At 52.6% G+C, this 24,113-nt stretch overlaps 2 protein-coding genes across 2 annotated transcripts; one reads left to right on the plus strand and one right to left on the minus strand.

Moving 5' to 3' along the window:
* Positions 1 to 866: 866 nt before the first annotated feature.
* On the plus strand, positions 867 to 10,256 carry MLF2 (myeloid leukemia factor 2). Its single transcript, XM_054386576.1, has 8 exons — positions 867 to 916; positions 2,822 to 2,948; positions 3,733 to 3,768; positions 6,771 to 6,824; positions 7,217 to 7,342; positions 7,704 to 7,863; positions 7,955 to 8,190; positions 8,816 to 10,256. The coding sequence occupies exons 1-7, from the start codon at positions 867 to 869 to the stop codon at positions 8,125 to 8,127; spliced, it is 726 nt and encodes a 241-aa protein (XP_054242551.1). The 3' UTR covers positions 8,128 to 8,190; positions 8,816 to 10,256.
* Positions 10,257 to 11,434: 1,178 nt separating this feature from the next.
* COPS7A (COP9 signalosome subunit 7A) lies at positions 11,435 to 14,615 on the minus strand. Its single transcript, XM_054386635.1, has 7 exons — positions 14,454 to 14,615; positions 14,259 to 14,334; positions 13,610 to 13,698; positions 13,331 to 13,533; positions 12,772 to 12,877; positions 12,314 to 12,465; positions 11,435 to 11,974 (listed from the first exon to the last, which is right to left on the minus strand). Exons 1-7 carry the CDS (start codon positions 14,613 to 14,615, stop codon positions 11,935 to 11,937), a joined length of 828 nt encoding a protein of 275 aa, XP_054242610.1. The 3' UTR covers positions 11,435 to 11,934.
* Positions 14,616 to 24,113: the final 9,498 nt, after the last annotated feature.

Genomic DNA, 24,113 nt, shown 5'->3' on the forward strand with positions numbered 1-24,113 from the left:
CCAGAGGCAGGACAGCAAAGCCACCTCTCAGTGCAGTGTGACCACAGTCAAAAAATGGGGGAACTGGTGAAGATGGGAGGAGCTGATGCCTCCTCTTGCCCCCTCGCCCTTGTTAGCTGTCTCGGTGCAGAAGGCTTTGTGAAGGCTGACCCCATACATAATGGCTCCTTTGGGAGCAGTTTTTCTGCTCTGAGGGACAATAGGCTCTTGTGACAGAGGCTCGTTTGCATTGCGGCCAGCTGCAGCTGGCTCCCGGGGCCGGAGCCGGCCGGGCGGTGTTGGCGGCACCCGCCACATGGCGGTAAAGCGCCGCACCGGCGTTCGGCCTACGTTCCTCTTGGGCCCGGGTCGCTTTCCTCTCGCCGACACCGCCGAGCCCAGGCCGGCCCGGGGGTGCGGGAGCAGCCCCTGCGGTCTTTCTTGCCGGCTTGAGGCGGAGGCGCAGCGGCGTTGCCGAGGGGCAGGACCCCTCCGTTCCCTCCCCGGTAAGCGGCTCCCGCCGGGCGGAGCGGGCCCGCCGCGCATGCGCCTTGCGGCAGGGCCTGAGCGCAGTGCCCAGGCCGCCATGGGAGCGGAGGTGTAGAGCGGCCCTGCAAGCACAGCCTGCTCCTTCGCCCGCCGTTCCGCAGCCACTGGCAGGCAGGAGAAGGGGGTGCGGAGGGCAGGGTCGGGGCGCGGGGCCTGGAGCTGGGAGGGCCGCGGGGGGCGGGAGGGCCGTGTCCTAGGGTGCTGGCCGTCAGCTGCCCGGGATGGAGGGGGTGGGGGTGACCGGTTCTGCCTCATCCTGTCCCCGCCTTCTGCCTCGCCTGTGCTCATCCTGTCCCCGCTTCTCCCTTCCGCAGAGGGAGCCCCAAACCAAGGGAAACATGTTCCGGCTGATGAGGGATGGCGAGCCGGAGGACCCCATGTTTGCTATGTGAGTCGAGCTGGGCATCTTCCCAAGGGGGAAGGGGGGAGGCAGAGGAGGGGGCTGCTCACAGATCACCCCGGGCTGAGGGGGCAGCCATGGGGGCAGGCAACATGTCCGTCCGAATCGTCGGGCTGAGGGCCTGCGGGAAATACCGCAGCGCAGCAGCTGGCTGGAAGAAGGACACTGACATTCTCTTCAGGGAATAACCTGGTTTGCCTTGCTCTCATTTCGGTGATGGTCGAGCGTGGTCTTGGGGGAAAGCATCTTTTTCAGAGGTCCCTTCCAACCTCCTGCCGTTCTGTGCAGGTTTGTGATAATTAAATAAAGTAGGCCAAAAGGCATTGCAGCTGGCTGAGGAAGGGAGGGCTGGGAGACCTCTGCTTTTTTCTGTGCATAAGGATTTTTTTTCTGCAAACTAGGTAGTTAAAAGCTACTGTTCAGTGTTTGTTGCTGTTCTGCACGGGAAACCAGTAATGGAGCTGAAGAAGAATGCTGAAATAGTTGTCAAATTGTAAGGAACTGAGTGAAGACAAGCAGTTGTGAAATAAGAATCTTGAAATCTAATGAAGGGCCCAAGAACTCTTCCTAGGATTCCTTTTACTGAATGTTTTTGTTTCTATCCACTGCCCTTTGGTAAAGTCTGACAGTGAAACTTAAGTTGGCAGGCCTTGGGAATAGACAGTAAGACTTTGAGTATGTTAAGCATAGCACTACTAGAAATATGGAGGAATTTATTTATGTGGAAGCGTAAAGTTTGGCTTTTGCTTACAAAATTGTTAACAAGCAAGAATTTCATCATCTGTAAACAAATCAGAAGGAGAGGAGACCTTGATGTCCCAGTTAGTCACAGAATGACTGTGTGTGCTTGTTGATGTGGTAGGTATGAGTCTAACTTTTGTTATGGGAAGCATTTCCAGTAGAGACAGAAAGGTGCTGGTTTGTAATGAGTGCATTTTTCATCTCAGGAGTTGTCCATGCTGTTGATGTTATTCACACTCCAGAGGAATGAGTGCAGTCTGTAAGGTGTGCAGAGAAATACAGTGGTATTTCCTAGACTTTTTATTGTGGCCTCTGTGTTCTGTGACCATTTTGTCCTTACTCCCCTTTTTCTCTCCTTGCTCCTCCAGCATGTGAATGCCTAAGGCCCTCAAAATGGAGGCTGCAAAAGAAGGAAAGGGAGGAAAGCCACCTAGGCACTGGAGTTGTGGTTCCCTTTCCCTCTTTAGAGCTGCAGAAGTGCTGTGTTGCCTCCACCTCTTGACAGGTGTCCATGTAACATTGTAGGAGAACAGCAGATAAAGACGAGTTGTGGCAGAGAGGTGTCACACAGTGTCAGGGCATCCAGTCCATTCTGAAGGTTTCAGTCTTGCAGTTGAGTGTGTGCCTGTGTATGTGGAGGGGTGAGAGGACAGTTTCCAGGATTGCATGCTTTCTGGTCCCATTGAGTGTAGTCTTCTCTTTGCAGCCAGGAGGGCCTTTGTGCACCTCCCTGCACAGCAGAGAAGTGCTCTTGTGGAAAGGTTTGGTTGTTTGACAGAACTGTTCCTGATGGCACAAGAGGAAGTGAGTAGGAAATTCTGCTTGTGCATGGACTGCAGAACTGGGAAGTGGCTTTCGTTTGTTAGAGCAGGGAAGTTCTGAAATAGCTGTGATTGTGCTTGGCCATAAAGTGTTAGTGGGAGGAGAACATCAAAGGAGTTCTGGACAGACATCAGAGGGACTCTGTGATGTAATGCATTCCATTGCAAGAAATCAGATGGGATCCAGAGGTACCTTTCAGCCCCAGAGGTCACTGTGAGTGAGTCCTTCAGATACTGGATTTTCAGACACACTCCTAATCAGAATGTGTGGATTATGTGGGAGTTTGCCTTCTGCCATGCCTTCCTTCACCAGTGTTCTGCTCTCCCAAAGGGACCCTTTTGCCATCCACCGGCAGCACATGCACCGCATGCTGTCTGGCAGCTTCGGCTTCGGCCCGCTCCTCGGCATCACCGACGGCACTGCGCCCGCGGCCCGCCAGCCTGCCCGCAGGGTGCAGGTAAGAGAGAGCTGAGCACCGGATGGTGTTTCTTAAACTGCCCTTTAGGTTCTGGCTTCTGCTGCTGCTGGGCTGAGCACGCCCTTTGCCGTCACACAGGTGGTGGACACAATCTCTAAACCAGTGGTGTTCTTAGAATGGACAGCCTCCGTTAGATCAGCTTGCTCAGAGCCTTGTCCAGCCTGCCTTGAATAGCCCCGGGGAGCCTCAGCTACCTCCCTGAGCAACCTGATGCAGTGTCCTACCACCCTCATGGTGCAGAACTTGTTCCTAATATCCAATCTCAATCTTCTCTCATTCCAAACCATTGTCCCTCATCCTATCACTGCAGGCCTTTGCAAACAGTCCCTCTGCAGCCTTCTTGTAGCCCCCTTCAGGTAGACTGGCAGACTGCTATTAGGTCTGCCTGGAGCCTTCTCTTCTCCAGGCTGAACCACCCCAGCTCCCTCAGCCTGTCCTCATAGCAGAGGTGCTCCAGACCCCTGATCATTTTCTTGTCCTTGTCTTTACCCTGGATGCATGAATACATGGAACACAACTGCATTCTAAGTTGAGTGGGAGGAAGGGAATGTTCTATCTCAAGGACATAAATCAATGTAAGCGGGAGAAATTTAGGAGCATCACCTTGTGTGTTTGTTATCAGTGATGTGGTTTTGTCTGCTATGCGTCTTTGGGGATTTTATCTCGTTTGAATCTGAACATTCCCAGTTCTGATTCTGAGAAGAATCTAATGTTGGGATGTTCCAAGGTCATTCTCTGTTCTGTTTTTCTGTTGTTCTGACAGGCAGGAGCTGTTTCACCCTTTGGGATGCTTGGCATGGTAAGTTACCTGCTTTTCTGGGGCAAATTGGAGGCTTTCCAAATAGTGGCTTCATGTTGAAATTCCTCAGCACTCTGAGCAACTGGTCCTAAAATGTAGCTATCTGTGAGCAAGGCTGTCTATCCTGATGTAGTAAGGGTGGGAAGGTGTGAGGGGATGAGAATGAGCTCCAGATTTATAGTGAAAAGATGATGGGAGAGGGTATTGAACTGACACTGGAGGCGGCTGGGTTCTCTTGGACCTAGATTGCTGAGCTGCTGTGTGACTGAAGGCCTTTCCCTGTGTTTGCCCTCTGATGTTTTCAGCTAATCTGCAAGCTGGCTTGGAGGAGAAGATTCTATTTCATTGGGGAGGGTTTATTTGCACCTGGGCCAGAAAAGAGCCCTAAAGCTGTTATAGGAGAGTATTTCATAGGAACTGGGACAGATTATAGCTGGGAAGAGTACACAGTCTCTTAATAACCTCATCTGTCTGAAGAGAAGCTGCAGTTCTCTTTGGAGGTAATGGAGGAGCTGTGACAAGGAAAGAGACCTGGCCATCAGCAGGCAGAGGTGATTATTGAACCTCCTGTGCCAGTGTTTGAAGATGGAAAAGCCACCAGAACACTTCAGGTGAACAGGGCTGGAATGAGAATGGCTTTGTAGATGTGAGAGTGCCGTGCTTGGAGCATGCAGATCTCCATCATCTCCTGAAGTGTAATGCAGTGGACATAGGTGAGCCCAGATCCACCAGCTGCCCTGCTCTGCAGGATTGTCTCTGTGAAAGACACAAAGCACCCCAGAGTGGTAGCTCAGGAAGGATTAATAAGAGTGCAAGCAGATAGACTTTAAGGATAAAATCATAGAATGGTTTGGGTTGGAAGGGACCTCCAAAGGTCATCCAGTCCAACCCCCCTGCAGTCAGCAGGGACAGCCTCCACTAGATCAGCTTGCACTGAGCCTTGTCCAGCCTGACCTTCGATATCTCTAGTGTTGGGGCCTCAACCACCTCCCTGGGCAACCTGTTGCAGTGTTCCAGCACCCTCATGGTGCAGAACTTGTTCCTAACATCCAATCCAAATCTGCTCTTCTCTCATTTCAAACCATTGGCCCCCGTCCTGTCACTGCAGGACTTCACAAACAGTCCCCCTTCTTGTAGCTCCCTTCAGGTACTGGAAGGCTGCTCTTAGGTCTGCCTGGAACCTGTCTTCTCCAGGCTGAACAACCTCAGCTCGCTCAGCCTGTCCTCATAGCAGAGGTGCTCCAGACCCCTGATCATCCTGATGGCCTCCTCTGAACCCTCTCCCTCAGGTCCATGTCCTTGCTGTGTTGAGGGCTCCAGAGCTGGACACAGCACTGCAGGTGAGGTCTCCCCAGAGCAGAGGCAGAATCACCTCTCTCCATCTCTGGCCATGCTGCTTTTGATGCAGCCCAGGCTGCCATTGGCCTTCTGGGCTGCAAGTGCCCATTGCTGGCTCATGTCCAGCTTCTCATCCACCAGCAGCCCAAAGTCCTTTTCTGCAGGGCTGATCTCAATCATCCCCCAGTCTGGGTCAATATCTAGGCTTGCCCTGACCTAGGTGCAGGACCTTGCACTTTGCCTTATTGAACCTCATGAGGTTGTCCTCATCCCAGCTCTCCAGCCTGTCCAGCTCCCTCCTGATGCCATCCCATCCTTCAGACTTGCCAACCACACCACTCAGCTTGCTATCATCTGCAAACCTGCTAAGGGTGTCCTTAATCTCACTGCTGCTATGGTTGATTACATTGTGTGTGAGTACTGCTCTACTGGAAACAAAACCAAGAGGCCACTAGAGGAAATTAAAAAAGCCCTGCAAGTTTCAACTGTCCCGCTAATTCTGTTTACATATTGCACAATTAACCTGTGAGACCTGCTGGCCTGGTGGATTACTGCAGCCTTTAGGTTTGCAAGATTTAAAAGTCAGGTGTCTGTAGGGAAAAGAAGAACATTTGTTATTGTGTTAAAAAGAACAGAATCAGCATCAGAACAAACTTCATTGTGGTTTAAATGAAGAGTGAAATTAAGGTGAAGACATAGTCACAGAAAGCTTTGGGGTGGAAGGGACCTCCAAAAGCCAACTAGTCCAACCCTCTTGCAGTCAGCAGGGACATCCTCCACTAGATCAGCTTGCTCAGAGCCTTGTCCAGCCTGACCTTGAATATTGCTGGCAATGGAGCCTCAGCTATGTCCCTCAGCAACCTGTTGCAGTGTTCCACCACCCTCCTGATGCAGAGTTTGTTCCTCACATCCAATCTAAATCTGCTCTTCTCTCATTTCAAACCATTTCCCCTTGTCCTATCCCTGCAGGCCTTTGCAAACAGTCCCTCTGCAGCCTTCTTGTAGCTCCCTTCAGGTACTGGAAAGCTGCTCTTAGGTCTGCCTGGAGCCTTCTCTTCTCCAGGCTGAACACCCCCAGCTCCCTCAGCCTGTCCTCATAGCAGAAGTGCTCCAGACCCCTGATCATTTTTGTGGCCCTGCTTGGGACCATCTCTATCAGGTCCATGTCCTTGCTGTGTTGAGGGCTCCAGAGCTGGACACAGCACTGCAGGTGAGGTCTCAGCATAGCAGAGTGGCAGAATCACCTCTCTCCATCTCTGGCCACAGTGCTTTTGCTGTCGCCCAGGCTGCCCTTGGCCTTTTGGGCTGCAAGTGCCCATTGCTGGCTAATGGAAAATTGTCTTTAAGGTTAGTGCATGTCCTGAGGTTTCTTCTCTCAGCTGTGCTGAGTGCCCACAACTCAAAACTCATTGCATTGGAAGTGAGACAAAGTACAGGAACAACCTTTGCTATATCCAGAGCACTGGAGAGTCAGAACACATGGGCAGTACAGCTGAGGGAATACAGAGAACAGCAGCCCCAAGCCCTGGGTTTTTTCCTGCCTTGCTGAAATAAAGGGAAAGGAAGATGCTTTTTCTTCTTAGGCGGCAGGTTTTTGCCCCTTGCAGGTAGGTTGCGTTCTTTCCAAACTGACCATTCTTATGTTTTCTTCTCCTTCTCATCAGGCAGGTGGCTTTATAGATATGTTTGGGATGATGAACGACATGATTGGAAGCATGGTAAGAACCCTCCATCAACGATTCTCTATTGAGGGGAGTTCTGAGGTTGCTTCTCCTATACTCTCTAACATTTCTCATCTTGTTTGGGCTTTTGGTGTGTGCTGTGTTCAAGCTGCCGAGTTCGCAGAGGCTGCAAGCCTAGCTACATGACCACCATTCAGTGATGGAGATCTTGCTCCTGAGTGCAAGGAGGGGAGATGAGTGAAAAGGGCAGTGTGGGGGTAGACTTTTTTGTCAGGAAAAGAGACTGAATTTCCCAGGAAGATGGACCCATGGGATTATATTCTTCCTCCTGTAATTTCTACTCACCTTGTTGTGTAGAGATTTAGCTGCCATCTCCTCTTCCCTCACATCCATTCCTTCCTTACACTGTTCCCTGTTCCTTCTTGCAGGAGCATATGACGAGCGGTGCTAACTGCCAGACGTTCACCTCCTCAACCGTCATCTCCTATTCCAACCTGGGTGATGGACCTAAAGTCTATCAGGAGACGTCAGAGATGCGTTCAGCACCTGGTGGGGTAAGGAGGAAGGAGGAAGCTGCAGTGGCTGCCCAGCAGGAGGCTGCTGGGTTTGCTGTGGGTGGATGGACTTCATTTGGTGGCTGTGTGCTGGCCACCCACAGCACTCTGCTCTGCAGTTGGTTGCAGTTGGTTGCAGTTGGAAGAGTGGGTTGTGATTCAGTGAACTGAGCTTGGAGGTCACTGGGAGGAGAGGGGAAGCGCTGGCAGATGAGGATCCGTTTGTCCTTCTGCTGCATTCCATCTGGCATTTAGAGAGTAGTGGCAGTGTGAGGTGACCGCAGCAGGGCAGGGAAGAGATAGAGGGCCTTGTGAGGCTGGGAGAAGGAACTGAAGGTCCTCCATTGGGACGTGCCCTCAGATCCGTGAGACCAGGCGGACGGTGCGGGACTCGGACAGTGGCCTGGAGCAGATGTCGATCGGGCACCACATCCGGGAGCGGGCACACATCATGCAGCGCTCCCGCAACCATCGCACGGGTGACCAGGAGGAGCGCCAGGACTACATCAACATGGACGAGAGTGAGTACCGCCCCTGCCCTCCCGACAGCCGGCCTGAAGGGCTGGCCCCGCCTGCTCCCGCCCTGAGCTGCTCTCTGCTTCCCTGGCACAGGTGACGCTGCCGCCTTTGACGACGAGTGGCGGCGAGAGACGTCACGCTTCAGGCCGCAGCGTGGGCTGGAGTACCGGCGGCACGACGGCACCCGCCGGGCGGATGGGGGTCGTCTGGCCATCCAGGGCCCTGAGGACTCCCCCTCCAGACAGTCCCGGCGCTACGACTGGTGAAGTCGGAGCAGACCTTGTTGGGGGGTGCGATATGGCCACCCCCAGAGCTGCTGATGCGCCTCTGTAAGTCTTCGCGAGTTCCTTCCTCCTCCTTGCTGTGTGGTCACCTCTTGGTCACAGGATGGGTTTTGCTGTGGTCCTAGTCCTGTGTTATTTTCACCTGTTGGTTGCAAAGTGGTTTTCCTACATAAGCCAGAGGGCAGAGGAAGGTGGGTGTTGGTATCTTCTCCCTATAACAAGTGGTAGGATAAGAGGAAATGTCCCAGGACAGGTTTAGGTTGGATATTAAAAGAAACTTCTTGACTAAAAGGGTTCTCAAAGACTGGAACAGGCTGCCCAGGGAGGTGTTTCAAAGAGCCAGAGGTGTGGTGCTGAGGGGCATGGTTTGGCACCAGCATTGGTAGAGAATGGACTCAGTGTGGAGGCCTTTTCAAGCCAAAAGGATTCTGTGGTTCTGTGTGAATTTTGAGAACACACTTCTCTGAGACAGAAGATGGGAACTGTTGAAGTTAGCTTTGTCATCAGCAGGAAAGTGTGGTGGCACCTTAGCTGGTGATCGAAACAACAGCAAATGATGTTTTCTTCCATGCCTAGACATCAGTTTTAAATGTGTCTTTATCTGTTTTCTGTGCTGCTCTCCTAGTTACCACTTAATCTCTTTACGTTCTTTGGGTCTCCTTCCTCCCAGGTACAGACAGTGAAACTCTGAAGCCTTTTCAAAGCACCACCTGGACCCTCCTCAAATTTAGTATTAACGTCCCTCTCACTTAAGAATTGAAACAAAGCAACTAATCTTCTGCATTGCTCTTCTTTGCCCCATCTGGGTGCTGCAGTGGAGGGTGAGGAATCACACTGAAGCTCAAGGACCACATGAGTTGCCCATTCCCTTTCTGCTCTCCCATAGTTCCATTCTTTCTGCCGGTTGTGGTGGGCTTGTCCATCCTTTCTACTCTTTCTGTGCTGGGTGGAGCTGGTTCTGAAGGGTCACGGTTGAGGCCCACCCAGCTGGCACCTAAACACCAGATGGTGGTTGGTTTCACATCTTGGGGAGGAGAAAAATAGAAGACTCCAGGGTTGAGACAAAGCCAGGAGGGGAGGCTTAACTCATAGGCACAGCTTGGGGAAACACCAATTGAACTTAAATGACAAAACCACCCCCAATTTACCAATCAAATCACAAGAGGATAATGAGAAATACAACCAACTCTTAGACACCCTTCCCCTGGCCCTCCATCCCTCCCAGGTTCAGGTCTGTTCCTGATTTCCCCACCTGCTCCCCCTGAGTGCTGCAGGGGGACGGGGAGTGCAGGGTTGCAGTCAGCTCATCACAGAATGTTTCTGCTGCTGGTTCTTCCTGGGAGGAATCCTCACACTCCGCCCCCTGCTCATGTGGCAGCCCTGCCATGGGAGGCAGCCCTCCATCAATTTCTTCAGCCTGAATCGTTCCTGTGAGCTGCAGCTTTTTGTGACCTGCTCCAGCATGGGTCTGTCCTGTGGGGTGTAGTCCCCCCGCTGATGGACTCTTCCTGTGTGGGCCTCTCTAAGAATTGTGGCCTCTTTAAGGCACAGCCACCTGCTCCAGTTCTGGGTTCTGTGCAGGCTCCAGGCAGGCATCTGCCTCACCAGTAACCTCCATGGGCTGCAGGGGAGGCTCTGCTCCAGGGCACTTTCCCTCCTCCTTCCTCACTGACCTTGATGTCCACAGAACTGTTCCTCTTGTGTCCCACTGCTCTCTTCAATGCTTATCCAAAAGGTTTTTTCTCCTCTTAAATGTGTTACAACAGAGGTGCTGATGGGCTCAGCCCTGGCCAGAGGTGAGTTTGACTTGGAGCTAGGCCTGTTGGCCGCTGCCAGCACACGAGGCCAGTGCTTGCAGTTTGTGTTCAGTGCCCTGTGAAAGGCAGACCAGGGAGTTCTGCTCGAGCTCTGTGTCACCCCCTCACCAGGACAGAGGCTTTCATTCCCCTCCTGCTCCTTGGTGCAGCTGTGGAGAAGCAGAAGGATGAGTGTGCTAAGGAAAGGAGCAGCTCAAAGGCTGGATCAGTTTGTGGGCCCCACTCCTGACCCCTTTTCAGTCGGCTCCCCCACTTTTTTAAGTTGTGAAACTTGTAACTAGATGTTTACTGAATAAAGAAATGAACTGTAAAGAGCTCTTTAATCTCTCCTTGCCTTCAGGTGATCTGAATGGTGCCTGTTGTGGAATGCAGAAACCTGAGGTGAAAGGATTTGCTGAGGAGAGGCTTGGTTCAGGGCTTTGTTTCCTTACAAAAATAGACTTAGAGCCTTCCCCTGGAGTTACCAAGAGAGGTGATGTTCAGCATCAAAACAGTGGAAGAAGCCCCAGACCCCCACTGGTTAATTGCTGTTATTTGGCTGTGCTCTCAGAGATGAGCTGGTTTCTCTTACCCCAGTCATCTGTGCAGTCCTGAATTGGGCCTCTGGAGATCCTGTAGAGCCAGGAACTACTTCACAGATTCAGAGTGGTAGGGGTTGGAGGGAACCTCTAGAGATCATCTACTGCAACCTCTCTGCTAACAGTACACCTATGGAAGGCTGCTCAGGAATGCATCCAGGCAGGTTTTTAGTCTGACTGCCCTGGCCCTGCTGGTCACACCATTGCTGGTCCAGGCCAGGATGCTGTTGGTCTTGGGCACCTGGATACACCCTGTCTCATCTTCAGCAGGCTGTCAATCAATGCCCCCAGGTCTTCCTCCACTTGGCACTTTCCAGCCACTCTGCCCCAAGCCTGGAGAGTTCATGGGGTTGTTATGACCCCCATGCACAACCTAGCGCTTGACCTTGTTGAATCTTTACCTGGATGTTGAGATTCAGGAATTGTGGGACCAGGGCAGGGATTGTGCCCCTCTACTAGGAACTACTGAGGCCTTGAGGACTGGGTTCAGTTTTGAGGCCCTCACTACAAGGGTGGCATTGAGGGCCTGAAGCAGGTCCAGAGAAGGGCAACAAAGCTGGTGAAGGGTCTGGAAAACAGGGCTGGTGAGGAGCAGATGAGGGGCCTGGGGCTGTTTAGTCTGGAGAAAAGGCCAACTCCCTGAAAGGAGGTTGGAGGTGGGGGTTGGTCTTTTCTTCTTAGTAACAAGTGAAAGGAGAAGAAATGGTCCTACCCCTGTTTTGAGGATATTCCATCCAGAAAGGGGACAGAGGCTGACTTACGTTGGAAATCCCAAATCAGTATGAGACGAAGAGACAGCACCACACTAGCACAAATTTGCACAGCTCTGTCCATAGATCTCTATTGTTTTATATATATTTATAATATATTTATATATATTTTAAAAGAATCCCTTCAAAAACTACCCTCCCACCTAGCAAAACAAATATTAAACAATCAAAGATGGCAGCTGCAGCCTGGAGCAAAGGATCCCAGGGGTCTCACTGAGCCAAAGTGATTGCTGAGCACCAACCACACTCTTTCCAAGCTTCTGTGATGCCCTGTGGGTGCAAAGGTGACTGACAAGGTTTATGGCTCTTTAAATTGACCTGTCAAAAGACACGGTGGGAGAAAAGAGGAAAGGAGATGGCTGTGGTGATGGAGGCTTGAGGGGAAACAGCAATGCACACACCTGGAAGCTTTGAGTGTGAAATGCTGTGATGAAAAGGAGGGAGACACTGCCTGGGGAGCTGGTAAAGAGGATAAGAGAACAAACATGCAGGAAAATTAGCTGGCAAGATGGATCTCAGAGAAGAACTCAGAAACATCACACTTGGGACCCTTGCTATTGACCCTAGATCCTTCATCCCCTGATCTCTTTCCTCTCACCCTCCCAGTTGTGAAGGCAGACCCAACTAGTTCGATTTAGACCAAATTTTCGCACTGCCCCGGAGCCTGTGGAAAGAGGAAAAAAGAACCAAATTAATCGAGAGTGGACACTCAGGCTCATCCCAGACCTCCTCAGTGTATCCAAAGCAGAGCAGCTAATGTTCCTCAGAACACAACACAAGCAAGGCTTATGAACCTTGCTTCACATCAAAGGCTCCAGGGATTTCCCCTCAAGTTAGCAGGAAAAGCTCAACTGAGACTTCAGCTCTGACAGTCCCCTGTGCAGGAAGCAGACCCCTGCAGCTGGTAACCCTGACAGTAACCCCACTGCTCTGCAACAGTGCTGCCCTCAGTCCACCTACTGAGCACACAGACTGGCTCCATCCATCTGCCCCCACCCCTCACCCTTTGGCTTTGGAAGTTTTCTTGCTCGTTTGGCGCTGGTTGGTGCCAGGGGCTGGCTCCCTGAGCTCTGTTAGGTGCTGTTCTGGGTCTTGGGACGTGGCTGCTGCGGCTGCTGCTGTAGTCACTTTGATGGTCTTCTTCAGGTTTGCCACCTGCAACAGCAGAGAAGCCAGAAACAGGGAATTTCCAAGGGGTTCAGTTTGGTTGTTGGTTGGTTTTAGTCTGGGAGTCTTTGTTGCTGTTTTTTGAAGCAAGCCCTGGAGTTAAGATCTGCAAGCTTGTGCCAAACAAAAGAGCTAACCCAGAGCCTCCGCACTGCAGAGGGCTCCTGATTTAGGACTCGTCTTCAGTCTGGCCTAGGCAATAGGTGATGCCTTACTTAAGCAAAGTCCATAACCACAGGGTGCTGGTTCTGGGAATTCTAAAACAAGAGGTTGCTGCACCCTCAGCCCACTCACCTCACTCTCTATCTGCTGCTTCAGCGCCAGCTGCTGCTCTTTGTGTTGGTTGGCCCGGCTCACTTGTTCTTCAATGCCTGACAAGACAACCTCACAGCCCTGGCACCTGGAGAGGAGACAGAACCCAACAGGCCTTGTAATTTACACAGTACTGAAAGAGACACAAGCAGCAGATTTCAGACTGGAAGGTGACAGCTATAGGAGGCAGGGAAGACACAGGAGCCCAATGCAATAATGTAGTGGCATGATTACCTGCAAAGGGGACAAATAACAAAGCAACACTAGGTTAGGAATTACAGAGAGACACTCAGAAAGCCTCCAGCCAGCAGCCAGTGCAAATGTTGCTGTGGCCTCAGGACCCCTCTAGCAACGAAGAGAGGAACTTGGAAAATTATTTTTGGAAAATTACTTTCTGTTGGGAGTATGGGAAAGGGAGGATCAAGCACAGCACATCACCAAACTACCCCCAGGCAACACACAGAGGATGTGGGGAAGCCACCAACCGCTTTGGCAAGCCCTGGGGATTTTTGGGTGTCAGAAGTGGGGGCCTCCTCCTCACCACTCCTGCAGCGTGCGGGTGATGGTGCTGAGCTCCTCGCGCCGGATGTCCCTCCCGATGCTGTAATCCACCTCCAGGCGCTGGTTCCGCTGGTCCAGGCTGCCCCGCAGCACGTCTGCGTACACAGCCTCAATCACCAGGTCCTCCAGCTGCCGGACATTCTTCAGCTGCAGCTGCTCCAGCAGCACCGAGTAGGGGATGCACTGCAGAACCAAGACAGTAACTAGCATGAGGTAACCCCAGCAGAAGGGGAATCTGGGGGAAAATTAGGGCCACTACCTTGATCTTGGCAGCCAAAGTGACGACTGACAGATGTCTCAGTTTGTTCTTCTGAGCCTCTGTCAAGGGAGGGAGATTTGCTGCTTCGGCTGTTACAAGAAAGAACAAGGCAGAAGAATTTATGCTGCATTTGCCATCTCCCAGCCCTGCACAGAAGCATCTACACCATACCCATTTCTTAAAGTGCCTGCACACCAATCCTCCAAGCCATGCTTCAGTCTTGCCAAGCCATTCTCATTAAGGCCTTTTCTGGGCAACCATTCCTCCCCTCAGCCTCAAGCCATCCTCCCTATCTGTCCCCGTGCCTCATTTATGTCAGTCTGCACATTTCAGTGGGTGCCCAAATCTTTCCTCTCACTCCTCAAAAACGTCTGTCAAGATCTTTTTGTAAATTCCCCCACTGCTGGCAAAAGGTAGCACCAATTATTGTCAGGCGCTCCCTGGTCTCTTGCCTAAACCACCACCAGACATTTGTCGAGCCTTAGCGATGGAGGCCGATCTCTCGCTGCTAAGCGGAGGGCATTTTGGGCCAGGATTTACAACGGCTCGCGGCTCTGGCACGTTTTTCACACCGAGGAACCACATCACCGGGAAGGTAAAGGGCCCCTGCCACACGCTGTGCCCCCGCCGCCCCGGGGTCCCGCCTCACCCAGGTAGTCCGCGTAGGTGCCGTAAGCGAAGATGGTCAGGAGCCGGAAAACGGGGGAGAACTCGCTGTCGGCCAGCTGCGGGGACAGAGGGTCAGGCTCTGCGCTGCCCTCCAGCCCGGCCCACGAGCAGGGCCCCGGCAGGCCTGCAGCACGGGCCGGACGGCGGGGATTGGGCTGGGTTGGGCCGGTCTCACCTCCCGAACGGCGGGCATGTCCAGCAGCTCCCCGAAGACGTAGATGCCGGGGGCCTCCAGCACCTGGTGGATGAGGCTGGCGAGGGCGGCGCCACGGGCCGCCTTGGCGAGCAGAAGGAACTGCTCCTGGCTCTGCCCCGTCACCTTCCCTTCGGCCGCCATGGCGCTGGCGCTGCCGCTACCGCCGCCGCCCCGCGCGGGGCTCAGGCCCCGCCGCGCTCGTCCTTACACAAGGCCCCGGCCCTGGCCCCGGCCAAGCTTCTCTATGACACCGCCGCGGCAAGAGCGGCCACTTCCGGGTGATGACGTTTCCGGCCTCGCGGCGCTCTACCCGCATCCCACTGGAGGAGACAGCGGCACGGCCCGCCTTCTTCGGCTTCCCATTGATCTATCAAAGAGCCGAAGGGCGGGACGGTCTTGCCGCCAGGGCGCCCCCTGCTGGCCGGGGTGGGCGCCACCGACCAGAGTGGCGTCTCGTCGCCTCGCCGGCACGGCGCTCGCGTGGCGGACACAGGTGCCGGACACAGGTGCTGGGTGTCCGCTGATGCCTCACCCTGGGCAGCTCCGTGGGGCTGTAGGTTCGGCCTGGCCTGGCCAGCCGAGGTCTGGTCGGGGCAAGCTGGGCCTCCTGGGCGAGGTGGCCACCCCTCAGGTTATCCCTTGGGGCGACGCCGCCTCCCCTGTTTTCCACCGGGCCCAGGCAGGGTCACAGCCCGGGGGGGGTGTGTGTCCATGACCCTGGCGTCGCGGGGATCGGGTGCGGCTGGAGCAGCGGCTGGGCCCGCCCAGGCCGGGGGGGAACTGCCTGGTGTGCAGCCTCCCACCGGGCTGACAGCGCCACTGGTCTGTCACCAGCTCTGGCTGTGCACCATGGTCACAGGCACCAGCCAGCTGTCAGCTCCGTTTTCCAGCACCGTTTCCATGCCGTGCCCAGCTCCCCACCAGCACCTACTCGTGGTTCTGTCCTTCACCACCCATCGTCAGTCATAAACCTCCCCCGAGCCTCCCAGTCGTGCTGAAATGTGTCCAACAAGCGGCAGCTCTTACATGGTCACAGATGCTGTGTGAATATCCACGTATTTAAGGGGCTTTCCATACATTTTGGTGAATATCTGTTCCTTATCCATGCAATATATTAAAACAACTGATGAGAAAACATACAGGCACTGTATTTTTTTTCCTGTTTCAATGGCATTCACACCAGAATTAAAGAGATGCACAGAATACCTTGTATGTGCCTACACATCACTCTGCTTTGCTGTCACACCACTAAGATCTCACTATTTTGGGCAGTGTTTTAGGGAATATGGAAATGTTAAACATCTTATGTTGTAAAGCACCATCCTTAAGTATTTAAGCTGTGCATTTCTTAAATCCTTGCATGCATTTGCTCTCCTACTGCATCAATTTTTATGAAAAAAATTGCTTTACTAGCTGCTGAATCATTAACCATCACACTTGTCAAGGAATGCATCCCTGATGCAGGCAGAGTATGGCCATAAAAAGACAGTTTAAACACTCCTTGAGGATAGAAATGTTTATGGTATACGTTAAGTAGCTCTTCATGGCCAAATGAGTTAGTGTAATGTGATCAGGAGGCATCACTGAGGGCATGCTTCCCCATGCTAGGTGAAAAAGCTGCTTTTACAGTGATGGGACTAAAAAGTGAGGGTCATTTTGTTAAAAAAAAAACACAAAACACCTTCATAGCTCTTCTTGTGCTGGTTGTAGGCAGAGGTGAGTTGTGAGGGGGACTGGCAGGAGTGTAGTCAGCAAACAAACACTTGTTTCAATAAGTACTATTAAGCTTTTGAGCCAAGAGTTTCCAGTCCAGCACCAACAGAGTTTCCAGACCAGCACCAACAGAGTTTCCAGTCCAGCACCAACAGAGTTTCCAGTCCAGCACCAACATTTTCCAGTCCAGCACCAGCTTCCTCACAGATGGCTTCTTCAGAAATCAGGGATGGTTTCTCTTGAAATCAAAGGAGGCAACACACTGATGGGGCCCAATATAGTGTGTGCAGGCAACATGGCTTTAGCATGTTAAAGTCATAGTGCCGTCAGAACAAGCTTGCACTCCCAACACGTGGCTGCCAGACGGAGAACTGGTCTTCATCTTGAGGATCACTTTGTAACACATTAAAGGGCAGTTGGCTTGTGCTTGGCCACAATTCTGTAAGTGCAATGTATTGAAATAAGCACAGCATCCTGAAGTCCTCATTGGGTAAAAGTCTACATTGGTTGCCAGTATCAACAACTCTCTTCTCTTCACTTGCTTTGGCTCTAGTTCTCACACCACTGCTGTGGCTGAGCTGTGGAGAAGGCTCCTTTGGGTAGCTTCAAACACAGTTTAAAGTGCTGCTCCAGGCACAATTTTAGAGCTAGAAAATACAGCCCATGGTTGCCTTGGGGAGTGAGGTCATCGTGTCTCCCAGTGAGAGGATGTTCCAAGTTGTTTTGAAAAGCCATATCCCTACCCCTTCTCAGAGTCAGCCCCTGAAGCTCCTTCAGTGCTTGGTCTCCATGCTAAGGCTACTACAGAAGATGTAAGCAGTATAGACAGCAATAGTCAGTGTGGAAAACCAAGTTTCTAATGTTAATGGTCGTGCCACTAGAGTTAGGTGGAGGTCACACAAAACTAATTCCAGGCAGAAGGAACAAAATGTTTCTGAGTGCCTGGGCCAGAGAGGCAAACAGGTGCCCTGACAGGGAAAGCCTTTGCCCTGTTCTGGCAGAGCAGATATATAGATGGTTTAATGCCCCCTTAGCTTTGGGATGTCTCAGTCTCACTTGCCTCAAAAATCTTGAGCTGAACAAAAAGGCTTCTCTGAGGGCCCAAAGCAGTGGTGAAAGGCTATCTATCAGTCTCTGTTCTCAGAGGTAGTAAGACCTGGGCTTCTCCACGTAGGAGGACGCAAGGAGGGCTTACAAGGCTGGGTCAGAGCTGTGAAGGCAGGCTACAGGGCAGCAGGAACAGGAGGACTGTCTCCATCTTACTTTTCCCTGTCTGTCTCTGCATTTAGGTCTGATTTCCCATAGCCCTACATCTGCTCCCTTCACTTAGGCCAGCACAGGTTCAGATGTAGCCCTACTGATTTGTAGTGGTTTGTTACTCTGTTCCCCACCCCCTCACCAGCTCTTTCCGTCTCAGTTTTATCTCTCTATTGATCTGTTTCTCTCACACTCCCTGACACACTTGCTGCCTTTCATTATTAGTCAGATAAAGCCAGGATAAAGCCAGGCAGCCCAAGCATCCTTGGCTACATGATGCTCTCTCTGTCCCTCTTTCTCCACCCCAACCCTTAGGTCCTGTGTTTGTGTGAATCCCCACGTTTGTCCTGCATAGAGCTAATATGAGACCAAGAAAGTCCTTTGAATGAATGAGCTGCTGAGCACTCCAAATGGGAAGGATGTTGTTTTCCTGGAGTGCGTCATCCCTCCTGAGAGCACATAGTCACATTCCCTTAACTTAGCACAGCCCTTGCCTCGTCCCCAGATCAGGGAGCCGGGGGTTGAGATTAAATTGCAGACTCCTGGAGGCATGAATTCCCATACTTCCAATGTATTCACAAAGCAAACGCCTGCCTTTATGGTCACAGGGAAACTGTGAAATGTGATTTTCATGTAAACTAAAGAGCGGAAAGTAGGAGGCGAGAAGTGCAGCTGAAAGCTGCCTTTGCAGCATTTCATCATCTTCGGATAGATCTGGTGACATGGGGCCTTCTGCAGTGTTATTGCTGGATGTTTGGGATTTCTGATCTCCCTCTAACAACCTCTAGCATCATCCTTCTCCTCTGATCTTGCTCTGATCTTTCCAGAAAGAAGCTTCCATTCTCCTCGTGATGTGGATCCACCTTCTTTCCTATGTGCTCGCTGTCCCACTTTAAAGCCTGGAGATCTGCTGCCTCATCCTAGGTTCCTCTCTTTGCCACCACAGAATCCAAATAACTTGTCAAAACACCGATGACACTTCCCCCCAGTCTTTCTCCATACGTACCTGAGCTCACATCTTCTGAGGCGATTTTTCACAACTGTGTGTAGCACAGGCTCCAAGACAGAAACCCTGCAAGGACAAAGGAGGCTGGGGTGAAACACTTGGATCCCAACATGATGCAGAAGCCTTTTAACCCTAGAACTCACACTGGGCTAATGCACACAGGTCATGAGACCTGTACCTAAGTTACATGTAAAGGCAGCCCACTAGCACCTGCCTGCAGAGTTTACAAAGAAGGTACCTGCACGGTGCCTCTTCTTCCAATCTGCTCTCACAGCCCTCAGGATTTTGCTGACCATGAACTGTCTTCCAGACAGGCCTCCGGTCATGATTCAAAGACTTCAGAAGACAGAGGATCTTGCACTTCACTTGGTAGTTTGTTTCTGTGATTAATCACTCCCCACTGACTGGCCCTTGTTATTCTTTGCCAGAATACCTGTCAGCCTTTTCTCCAGGAAGGAAGTGCTACCACAAGCAAGTCATGGATCATTCTGCTTTTTGATACCTCAAACAGGTTGACCTCTTTAAACTACTGAGATCTCCAGCCTTCAGATCTCCTTTGATTCAAAGTTATTTTTAAAATGTAGAGCGTGAAGGAGCACACTGGACTCAACCCTGGCACAGACAGAGGTTTAATCACCTCCTTATTTCTCTTTCTTACTTCTGCCCTTGCACGGCCAGGAATCACTCCAGATCCACTGCTGCAGCCTGCCTCGCTGTCCTGGGGTTGGGTTTTCAGCCTAAATCCTTTTCAAATCACCTCTTTTCAGGACTGGAAGTTCTTCTCTGCAGATACTGACTTTTTTTTTTTTTTTTTCTCTGTTCATGGTTGTGCTCTCAACTCTCCTGCAAGAAGTTTTATGAGGATGACCACCTTACCAAGTGCAGTAGGGCATCCTGTGCTGCTGCTAGCCTCATTATTTTTAACCCTGTAACAATATTAGTGTCCTCAGTAAATGGTGTCACAATGAGCTGTACCTGCTCACTGAGCACTGAATAAAGCAGTGAGTCATACCTGACCCAGGGCTTGTTCCAGGGCATCCATGGAAGGTACACTGCCACTCAATGGTGGGCTTCCAAGGACAACCTCCTTTGTGGTGGCAGGTGGTTAAATGGAGCTAACCAGCTCACTGCACTTCCTGCTCTGTGGGGTTTCTCATTAGCATGCTTTGGGATATTAATGGTTCCAGAAGCCTGGATAGATCTAAGCCATCATTTTTTCCAAATAAACCTGTAGTCACATCAAAGACTGACAAGAACAAAACAAGTTTATGCAGCAAGATTGGTTTCCTCCAAATCAGGCTGATTGGCATTAACTGGAGAATCTCATATGAGCTCTTTGTTGCTTTGCCCAGAAACTTTCAGGTCTTCTGTTTGCTCTTTACAAATACTGGCACAGCACAGCTTTCTTCCAGTCTTCTGGGATGTCTCTGATATTCAAGAGCTTATTAACCAGTTGTTCATTGAACAATAGGGCCAAGGAAACTGGGTCCTCTATGGATTTTTTTCCTATACTTCCCACTGCTGTGCCTTCAGCTGGGGTATCTTAAGACACCCTTTCTACAGTCTGCCACATCTTCAAGTCCTTTCCCCTTGGTCTGCAGTCTATGTCACCAGGCTCCTCCTCCACCACTCCCTGACTTGCATGACCTTCCCTGCATCACAGAATTACAGAATGTTAGGGGTTGGAAGGGACCTCGAAAGATCATCCAGTCCAACCCCCTCCCAGAGCACCTAGGGCAGGTCACACAGGAACACATCCTGGTGGGTTTGAAATGTCTCCAGAGAAGAAAACTCCACAACCTCTCTGGACAGCCTGCTTCAGGGCCCTGGCACCTTCACAATGAAGAAGTTTCTCTTCATGCTCACACAGAAACTCCTCTGCTCCAGCTTGCACCCATTGCCCCTTGTCCTGTCACTGGACACCACTGAGCAGAGCCTCTCCACACTGCCCTTCACATCTTGATCAACATGAATGAGGTCACCACTCAGGCTCCTCTTCTCCAAACTAATTCTTTGGCCTGCTGGCTGGATTGCTGTGATCTGTGGGGTTATGCCCAGCAGCATTGCTATGGACTCTCTTCCACCACAGGCACTGACAGCCTCTCTTCTGCCGGGCTGCTTGTTCTGATATAACTTATTGGAGCTTATTTACCTTTTAGATTCTGGGCCTTTTGTCAAACCCATGGCTAAAAGACAGACAGACAGATAAAGCTCTGCAGACAGCAGGGCAACCCCATGGGGCTGTCTGCTCTTAGGAAACAATGCTAAAATGAGCAGCAGCAGGGACTCCTGGGTGTAAATGATCTGCGCGTGGTGATTTAAAAGTGATTCAGCCAGAGAGCAGTGACAGCCTCATATCCTGCCCAGGTATGGCCAGGCAGAGAGATCATTGTCCTCCCACCACACACACTGATCCTAGTCCAAATCCTGGCCAAACAGAGATCAGTTTTATATTTCCATTCTCTATCACCCTTGCTTTAATTCCTTCACAGTACCACTATATACTTAGTGTCACTCTGGTATCCTCGTCCCATAGCTCCCCTGTTGCCCCTCCATCAGCCCACCTGATTCCATTTCTCTCAAATTTCCCTGGAATTCCACATCAGCTTTCCTCTGAGCCCACCCCAGCCAGACCACCTCTGCTTGTCTTAACCTGAGCTCCAAACCAACCATTCCTTTCATGTCATATCAGAGTGATGCAAGAGTGACATCAGTTCTTGCTCTCACTGTTCCTGTCACCTCAGTGGCTTTCCTGACTGGCCCTCACATCTTCCAGGATTTTCTTGGTCCCTACCACCTCCTCCTGCCTGTTCTCTTTTCTGTCACTGGCTCCTTTTGCTTCCTTCTCTAGTTTTGCTCTTCAGGGGGATTTTCAGTGTTTGCGTCATTTGGATTTTCGCCCTTTAACTGACCTTTCCCCAGTTGAAATTTCTCATCTGTTTTGTGCTTCCCAATTATACTAAACACATTTGTCAGAACTTGAAAAGGTCAGAAAGAGCCCATGTGGCTGATGTAGCCCCTTCCAGAGCTTTCTACCTTCTGCTAACCCCAGGTGAGAAGGCAGGAGGAGCAGCTCAGAGAGCAAGGCAGGCTGAATGCTGGCTGTGTCCCCAGCCATGCCTGTGCAGGTGGGTTTTGGGTGAGTGTGTGAGGGCTCACCCAGCAAGCTCCGCGGACATCCTTTGTGCAAGTCCCAGGAGGGCTAGGCATGAAAAGGCTGGAAAATGTGACCAAAGCCTGGATAAGCTGGGATGTAAAGCCCTGTGTGCATGAGGGACACAAAAGGCGAGGGGCTCAGGCGTGTGCATGCCTGGTGACACACAATGATGCTGCGTCTCACACAAACCCAGGCTGTGACTTCTCCCCCCGCAGCACTGCCCTCCCCATCCCGACCTCCCACAGACCTCAGTGCAAGCACCTCCCCATGCCGACACACGTGAACATACCCTGGCATTGCTCCTGAAGACACGAAACACCTGTTGACTCTCCCAGCCATGCTCACAACCACACACCCAAGGCTCAAAGGTCCCGGCATAGGAAAGCTCAGCTCAGCCTGGTTCATCAGGGCGGGAGCTCGTGGCAGGCCTGATGCAGAACAATGGCCTCAGCCCTCCCCCAGTGTCTGTCCAAAGCTGGCAGGATCTGTTCCAGGCATCCTGCCGTGCTCAGGTTTGGTACTCTGTGTCTGTTTGTCATCGACGCTCATTCCTGATGCAGTGGCAGGTTGCTCAGTGCTATCTTTTTTTCCCAGGGTCAGGCACAGTTTTTCCTCATCACTTTATGATGAAAAGTTTGATTGTTTCTGAGGATCAGAGGAAATTACTTTCTTGCTCCCTCATATTTCAGACCCTGGAGTGGAAACTGTCTTTCTGTCATTGACTTTCTTCTCTTGCCTGCTGGTTGCTCAGCTGCTCCCTTCTGATTTGGACTCTGCTTTCTGGTTGGTGCTTGATGGTAGAGGGAGATCTTCCCTGTGAGACACATGGCCTCTCAAAGGTACATTGGCTTCTTTCTTCAATTCCACTGCCACATCCCTACCACTTCCAGACACATCCCGTTGATCCCTGGGCAGAAACATGCTTGGGGAACGACCCCAAACGACCTGGGCGATCCGTTGGTGGGGAAACTCACCTTGGACAGATCCCCCTCATTGCTCCCACAGTACCGTGTGCTCCCACCCGGGCCACGCGTGGGCGGCTTGGCTCTAGCCATGAGCCTCGACTGCACCTGGCTGCCCGTATGCCCGCCCAGGCTGTGCTCCCTCGGGAGCATGCCCCTGCTCCTTCCCATCTCCCACACCCCTCCGGTACCAGGGCTCACAGGGCTACCCGGGGCCCGGGATGATGGATGAGGGGATGCAGGGACCGGGAGGCGGGACCGGCGTGGAGGCGAGGGGTGCCGTGGGGGTGGCATCTCCCCGAGGGGACTGCGGCGGGGGTAAGCCCCAGGGAAGTGCATTCCGGGGGGGGGGGGGGGGAAAGCAGGGGGCCTCCGTTCCTAAGGACGGACCCGTCCGGGGGTGGCATTCGCCGGAGCGAGCTGGAGCGACGGGTCCCTTGGAGACACCCTCTCTCCATGGCAACCTAAATCGCTTCCTGTGAAAAGCCCGAAATAACCGAGGAGTCGGGGGAGAGGAGCGGAGCCGAGCGGAGCCGAGCGGAGCCGAGCCGAGCGGGCAGCGGCGGCGGCGGGGGGGGGCAGGTCCGGCGGACGGCGGACGCGGGGCTGCGGGAGCTTAGCGCGGGCGGGCAGGGAGCGGGAGGAGCCTTCGCACCGGGCTGCCGGGGCAAGAGGGGTTCCCGGGCCGGGGATGGGGAACCCGGCCGCTGCCCCCCCGCCCGACTCCCCCCGGTGCTTCCCCCGGGCTGCAGCGGGGGCCACGGTGCCGGACGCGCCCGTGCCAGCAGTCATGGGGTTAACGGGAGGCAGCGAGCGAGAGAGACAGAGACGGAGAGAGAGAAAGAGGGGCTGGACCAGTGCTCGGCAGCTGTTTATTTCAAGGCATCTCTTGCTCCCTCTCCCTCAGCCAGGGCTCAGCCTCATCAAACCTTCCTCCTCCTCTTCCTCCTCCTCTTCTTCCTTCGTCCTGGCCATGAGAGGCACGGGTAGCAGCAGCTGTGCTCCTCCAGCCCCCTGCTTCGCCGCCCCGGCTGCACCCCACTCGTCTCCCAGCAAGGTAAGTTCATCCTCTCAGCCCGGGCTTGGGGGACGGAGTGGGCATGGGGCTGCAGGCGAGAGGGATAGGGAAGGATATGTGCCAATCTCCAAGTCACCTCTCCCCGTCTCCTTCCCTGTGTCCTTTCTCCCCCTTCTTTTTTTCTCCTCTTCCATCTAGGTTTTCTGCCTCATTCTACATGGCTGCCTCTTTCCCCCCAACCCTTCCTCTCCTTTCAGTCTGGGGCAGGGGATGCCCGGGAGGCTGGGAGGGAGGGGGCAGAGCCGAGGCATCGTTGCCTTTTGCCCTCCAGCTCTGGGCTCCATCACAGACCTGTTGTGCTGGAACACTAGAGCCTGCACTGAGGAAAGGCGACTTCAGCCAAATTGGCGCAGCTGGAGAAAGGAAACGGAGGGGTCAGTACCTCCTCCTGCCTTGACCAAGGGTGCACGGTGCAAGAGAGAGCAATCCATACCTGGAGACTCAGCAGCTGAAACACTTAGATGCC

This window comes from Indicator indicator, chromosome 14, assembly GCF_027791375.1.
Source record: "Indicator indicator isolate 239-I01 chromosome 14, UM_Iind_1.1, whole genome shotgun sequence".
NCBI classification, from domain to species: domain Eukaryota; kingdom Metazoa; phylum Chordata; class Aves; order Piciformes; family Indicatoridae; genus Indicator; species Indicator indicator.